The following is a 7,504-nucleotide window of genomic DNA, read 5'->3' as shown; positions in this document are numbered from 1 at the left end:
TAATCACCTTGTGCAACGAGCCAACGATTCAGCCAGCATCACCGACTTCCATGTATATATACATAAACACTCACTCACTCGCACGCACGCCCATCACACACACACGACACACTCGACACACACACTTACACATCCATATATCTATACATATATATATATATGTATATATATGAGTGCGTGTGTACATATATACATACATATATATGTACTTATGTACATATATACAAACGTATGTGTGTGTATATAAACTTAGACTTAGATAAACTTACATAGGTTTCGACCACAGATTGGTCCAGGCCATGCCTAACTTGATAGCACCACCTGATAGGATTATCTAAATCCTTTTTACAGTCAAGTTTGGTCTCTGGTCCATTCAAGTAGTGAGTTCTTATTGAGTGAGTTGTATCCAGGTATGGGTGGCTTGTCTGGTGTTCTTTGAAGGAATCTGTCTAGACTCCGTTTGAAGCTGATAGGATCCTTTTCCTCTTTTATCTGTTTCGGGTCAATGTTAAACGGGGCAGGGCCTGTTGAGGAAAAGAAATTATGTCGCAGTGTACCTATATGTTGTGAACCTGAATTGGGCAGGGGACGTATGTCTCGTGGTCTCAGCCTTGGATGAACCTTGAAACTATTGTTCGGGTCGTTTGGGCAATATTGGCGGTATATTTTCCGCATCGTAGAAATGATGTACCGCTCGCGGCGGCGCTGGAGAGAATAGAGCTTCAAGGCTTTAAGGCGGTCCAAGTAATCAAGATCTGTCATGCCTTCAATTCGTTTGGTGAGTTCCCTCTGGAGCGATTCAATCCTCGAGATGTTTTGTTTTGTATGGAGAGACCACAAGGGGCAGCAGTATTCGAGGTGTGGCCGTACAAAGGAGGAGAAAAGTGGAATGATGACACTTTGTTCTCTGGACCGGAAGGTTCTTAAGATCTTGGAGCTCATCCTACGAGCTATATTGACCTTGTTGTTGATGTGGGCACTCCAATTGAGATTGTTGTCAACAATTACAGCCAGATCTCTGATATTGTTGGATGCCGTGAGCGGTTCCGCTGAAGGAAGGGAGTATGGCAGTTTTAGTGTGGACTTTCTTCCAAAATTTTCTTCCAAAATTTTCGCTCGTTCAGTTTCATTTTGTTTTTATCTGCCCATTGACTCACAGCATATAGATTAGTCTGGAGTTGGATTCGGTCTTCTTCTTCTTTGATGATTTGCTGGAGTTTAGTGTCATCAGCAAATATTTTCACTTTGCAGTGATTTATGACGCTGGAAAGGTCATTTATATAAATTATAAAGAGGAGCGTGCCTAAGACAGTCCCCTAGGGGACAGCACTGGTAACTTTTGCTCGGCTTGAGTAGACTCCATCGACCACAACTTCTTGTGTTCTATTCTCCAGGAAATACTTAATCCAGTGTAGAAGTTTTCCACGGATTCCAACATTTGCCAATTTTGTGAGTAAGATATTATGGTCAACCCTGTCGAACGCTTTACTGAAGTCAAGATATATGACATCAGCGTTCGAACCTGTTCCCAAGGCTTTAGATTTATCTTCAATGTGGTGTAAGAGCTGTGTTAGACAGTCCCTGCCACAGCGAAAGCCATGCTGGTTTGCATTTAGGAGTTTTGGGGTCTCCAGGAAGTCAGCTATCCTTGATCTTACCACCCTTTAAAACACTTTAATGATGTGGGAAGTGAGTGAGATTGGGTGATAGTTGACTGCGAGGGATCTATTTCCCTGTTTGAAAACCGGGATGACGGACTGGGATAGGAGCTGTTTCGGTATATAACCTGAGTCTAAAGAATTTCTCCAGAGTTTGGTCAGAGGGACTGCAAGTTGGTGCCTACATTCCTTCAGGAGACTTGCTGGGAATCTATCAGGGCCTACAGCAGAATAGTATTTGACCTTATATATATATATATATATATATATATATATATATATATATATATATATATATATATATATATATATATATATATATATATACATACATATATATATATATGCATACATACGTATGTATGTTTTTATATACATATGTATTTATACGCACGCACACATATATATATATAAATATATACATATATAGCTACCAACCAACCTACCTACCTATATACGTACATATATACGTTCGCCATGATAGATCGCTAACCACTACACACATTTTTTTTCTCTCCTTGTTTCCTTCTGTGGAAGAGCATAGGCTCGAAACGTTAAAGACCTTTTTCAATTCCTGAGCGTTATACTAATACATCTAATACATCTGTTTGTTTTCTGTGCCACCTGTCTTCGTCTGTTGTTTTTTGTGAATTCTCCCTATATATATATATATATATATATATATATATATATATATATATATATATATATATATATATATATATATATATATATATATATATATATATATATATACATACATACATACATACATACATACATACATACATACATACACACATACATACACACGCATACCCGCATGCATGCAATCAAGTGTTAAAATATTATTTGTAATGTTCTAGAGAAGGTAAATCTAAAGTGGTGCAGTGTACGGTGTTATTTGTGTATATCCGGGTTTACGTCTTTTGACACCCTCTTAGATGACTAACAAATAGAATCACTGAATTCCGAAACAAGCCATCTGGTGAAAACTTCGTCGAATTTCTTATATTATCAAGATCTCTTGTGATAAGAGCCAAAAACATTGAGAATATCCTAGGAATTTGAGGGTTTAATGTAATCCCGATATCAAAAATCTTCGGTTAAAGGCAGAAAAGCATAATAATGTCCACAGGGGTATATAAATACAACGAAATGTTCTGTTGATATCATAAACGGGAGACGGAATGCATAGTGCAAGGGGATTCCTGGCGTAGACTTGAAATCATCGACAAGGTCTATTTTCTTGGCTTGGAAAGGAAAATATGACGTGGCACTGGAAACAAAATTTGTAGAAATATTATAAAACTAATCTTCACGTTCGTAATATTGGCGGGATATTTTGATATTTTGAAATATATGCACCGGATAAATGCTTATCTGACACATTCACATACAAAGACATATTCGTACACACATACTTATGTTTATATAGCTGCCTGTGTGCCTATATATACACACACATCTGTCATATAGAAGCCACCGGCTAGCGATATTTCACGAATCATGTTTGATAGTTGAAAATATAATGTTACAAGCAGGAAATCATATGTTTCGTGGAAAACATAATGCAACAAACACGGAGTTAAAAAATTCGTGGAAGTAGTTCGTTGTTTAAGTTCCGTTTGACAAATAGCAATTTTTTTTCTTTGAGACGATCATAAATACGCACACACACACACACACACACACATGCATACATGCATATATACACACATATTCCCCCACATTCAAGTACATAATTTGGAATACTTTATACGATTGTAATTCAACGAACATAAAGTACTTCAAAGCACAATCGAGGTTTCTATTTCGCTTTGTTTTTATGACAAGAAGATTCAATTAATTTTAAATACATGAACTCTCTGAATTCGCTACTATTTCAGATAAAATTAATCTCAAGCATAAACACACACACAAATACCCGTATATACATTCACACTTATTAACACTCAATATATACATAGATAAAACAACGGGTGTGCATACGAACAAATATACACACGTGCGTATGTATGAATAGGAACAGATATTTTATCGTTACCAACCGCAGCTTTTTCACATATTCATTGAAATATATATATGCATATATGCTTAAAGAAGATATACTTTGTAATTAAATAGACATATATATATATATATATATATATATATATATATATATATATATATATATATATGTACGTATGTATATGCTTTAAGAATATATACTTGTAATTAAATAGAAATATACTAATTAAATAAACATGTACTTTATGAATATATATTTTATAATCAAATAAATAAGTAGAATAAAAAATATTTTATAATTAAATACAAAGTTTTAAATGAATATTACATGCGTTATAATTAAATATATAGCAATAAATGAATACATACTTTATAGATATATGTTTTTTTATTAATATGAAGAGCTGAATTTTATCAACAACATTATTCTATTCTTAAATATAATCGTTTAATAATATACACGCGTTGTGTCGGAATATTTATAATCATATGAAATCTTAAGAAATGTATAGGAACATCTATTTTGAGATATCTTTTTGCATTAATACACACACACACACAATATATATATAGTATGTAAGTGAATTAGTCCTGTCATGTCTCATTGTTACCATTAAATGATTCTACTGTTACAGTAACCTTTTGCACTTCTCGCTACCAGCGAAATAAAGAAAAAAATAAATAAATAAAAGATAACAACGAAGTTAAAAAGAAGACAAGGGAAAGAAAGCAATAAAGATAGAAGAAGAAGAAGAAGAAGAAGAAGAAGAAGAAGAAGAAGAAGAATAAGAAGAAGAAGAAGAAGAAGAAGAAGAAGAAGAAGAAGAAGAAGAAGAAGAAGAAGAAGAAGAAGAAGAAGAAGAAGAAGAAGGAAAAGAAAGCAATTACTTTAGTAGTGTGCGACTGTTAGTTTTTGTTTTTATCAGTAGCAGTAGTTGGTCTTAACACGTGGGATAGGCATCTTAGTTACAGCCACTTCTTGATGTAATAGTCGTCATTTTCTTATCAAAAGAATGACTCGGTCATTCATTCAGACAGTCAACGGGTCAAAATCACTTCAGTCCAGTTGCTGTAGTAAGCTAACTTATAGTAACACAACTATTCGGCACGCACTGACATCATCCCATCTAAACAAACCAGCCATTTGCTCCTGTGACAATTTGTTTAACAACTGGACAAGTGATATATACGAAGAAAAAACATCGAATTATACTATAGAGCAGCAGAAATTATCAAAGAATCGTCGGCAAATTCTGCATAATATTAACCAAGCACAACAAGACTACAAGATGGAATCGACAAATTTATTTCTGGGGAGGGACTATGTTGAAAGCAGCAAAGAAGACGAAGTCCGACGCAAGGAATATAACCTGATCGAGAACCAACTTTCTACAAATGAACAGAATTTAAGAAAACAACAAATTGAAAATGAAAATAATTCACAGACAGGACATGGATATCATTACAACAGTTTTGAAAGCGATTCTCATTGCAAACCTTATTCTTCATTGGAAGCCTATCGGAAAACACGTTTCAAAGAGAATTGTGGATTGTTTGATAGCAAAATCCGAAATTATGATGATAAAAATACCTCAAAGTTTTGTCTCCACAATGTAGGATATATCTATAGTTTTCACCGAACTCTAGCATATATCAATAATACTCTATTATTGTTACATCGTATCTTCAGGTTTATTTCAATACGGTTCAAACCGTGTTTCTTCACGTTTATTTTAATGTCACTTCTTCAACCTGGTCCCTATTGCTTATATTCGTTTGCACATGCAAAATCACTGAGTCCCCTTATAGAAATATCAGAAAATAAAAGCCAGAATGCAGTGGAATCTGTCGGCGTGTCTGACGTCACCATGAATGAGTCTATTAAAGAGTACAACATCGACAAGGGGCCCAGTGATAGCGACCAATCGACTGAAGACTATACAGTGGACAATGGAGCTTTTACGGATGAAAACCCCTCAAAACTGCATACCAGAAGTGTTGGAGATGAACTGACACACAAAGGAAATCAAGAGAGCAACGAAGTTAACACAATTTCTGCCAACGGTGATACATCCATGAAGGAAACAGATCACGAGAATGAACAGCAAACTGTTTTAAATACATCCGTGGAGACTTCCATGGAAGAATCGGAAAACAGCAGTGAGGAAAGCATCGATAATGACGATGATGATGATGATGACGACGACGATGGTGAGGATAAAACCGTCGACGAAAATACGAATTCTTCCAAGGGAATTATCCCAGAATATATGTTAAAACTTTACAAAAAGTTTACTCAGAAACAGTACATGCATCCTGCATCGGATACCGTTCGGAGTTTCAGTAACATCAACGATGGTGAGTAAAGGTTTCATGTACGCACACATCTTAAATTTCTGTCCTTGTATTGTATACTCTTTTACTTGTTTCAGTCCTTTGATTGCGGCCATGCTGGAATAGCACCTTTAGTCGAACAAATCCACCCCAGGACTTATTCTTTGTAAGCCTAGTACGTATTCTATCGGTCCGCTAAGTTACAGGGGTGGGCGGTAAACACACCATCATCGGTTGTCAAGCGACGGCAGGGGGACAAACACAGACACATCAATACAGATACACACACGCATACGACGGATTTATTTCAGTTTCCGTCTACCAAATCCACTCTCAAGGTTTGGTCGACCCAAAGCTATATTAGAAGACATGCCAAAGATGTCACGCAGTGGGACTGAACCCGGAACCCTGTGGTTTGGGAAACAAGCTTCTTACCATGCAGCCACTCCTACAGCTATGTATTTGATATATGAAGTATTCCCATCACTATCTTTGTTACATGATGTGTCCACAGCTTAGTTCTGGATTCAAAGACCAGATACACCAGACTAAAAATGACCGACTGGAAACAACCACCTTTCGTTCTCAGGTACAAATTCCCAGTTTTAAAAGTAACTCCAATTTCGTTTTCAGGTACACATTCCCAGTTTTAAAAGTAACTTCAATTCAAACCTTCCATCAAAATTCCATTTCCCGTTTATTTTCCCAACGCAAGCTTCATAATAACAACGCTTTTGTAAAACGTTCTTAATTGTTTTCAAAATTCATTGGGAGAACGGCAGTATATTTCACCAGATGTATGGTAACAATCGATTATCGATCTGATATTTATTTTGACAATTCACTGAACTGAGAAAATATGATGTCAGATCTCTTGAACAGATATTTGGTGTTTAGTAACGTAACCGCTCACTGCATCTGTATAACTCTTCCTCCTTGTATATATGAGTACGAATGCGTGTGTGCATATGCGCATGTATGTACGAATATATTAGTATGTGTGTGCGTGTGTATATAAATATATATATGCATGTGTATGTGCATGCTTAACAATGTGTGCATCTTTGTGCATAGGTGTGAATTTGCACGTATATATGTCGGAGTAGGTAGGTATATCTATCTAACTATCTATCTCTCTCTCTGTCTGTCTGTCTGTCTGTCTGTCTGTCTCTCTCTCTCTCTCTCTCTCTATATATATATATATATATATATATATGCATATATGTGTATACACACACACACACACACACACACACACACACACACATATGTATATGTATATATATATACATATACACATGCATACATATATATATATATACATATAACACACATATGTATGTATATATATATATATATATATATATATATATATATATATATATATATATGTATGTATATATATATATATACATATATATATATATATATATATATATATATATATATATATATATATATATATATATATATATATATATATATATATATATATGTAT

General features: G+C 34.9%; 1 protein-coding gene across 2 annotated transcripts in view; it reads left to right on the top strand.

Annotated features, from left to right (window-relative positions):
- The first annotated feature begins 4,331 nt into the window (after positions 1 to 4,331).
- Positions 4,332 to 7,504, top strand: part of LOC106877493 (uncharacterized) — a 96,555-nt gene continuing 93,382 nt past the window's right edge. Inside the window, exon 1 of one of the 2 annotated variants that reach the window (XM_014926415.3) lies at positions 4,332 to 6,029. In XM_014926415.3, coding sequence (XP_014781901.2) covers positions 4,685 to 6,029 — 1,345 coding nt within the window. In that variant the 5' untranslated portion in view covers positions 4,332 to 4,684. The remainder of the gene's footprint in view (positions 6,030 to 7,504) is intronic. The other variant, XM_052966878.2, reaches the window with a different exon arrangement.

This window comes from Octopus bimaculoides, chromosome 4, assembly GCF_046866305.1.
Source record: "Octopus bimaculoides isolate indiv1 chromosome 4, ASM4686630v1, whole genome shotgun sequence".
Lineage (NCBI taxonomy): Eukaryota > Metazoa > Mollusca > Cephalopoda > Octopoda > Octopodidae > Octopus > Octopus bimaculoides.
Note: the sequence above shows the minus strand (reverse complement) of the source record. Positions and strands in the feature narration are given on the sequence as shown.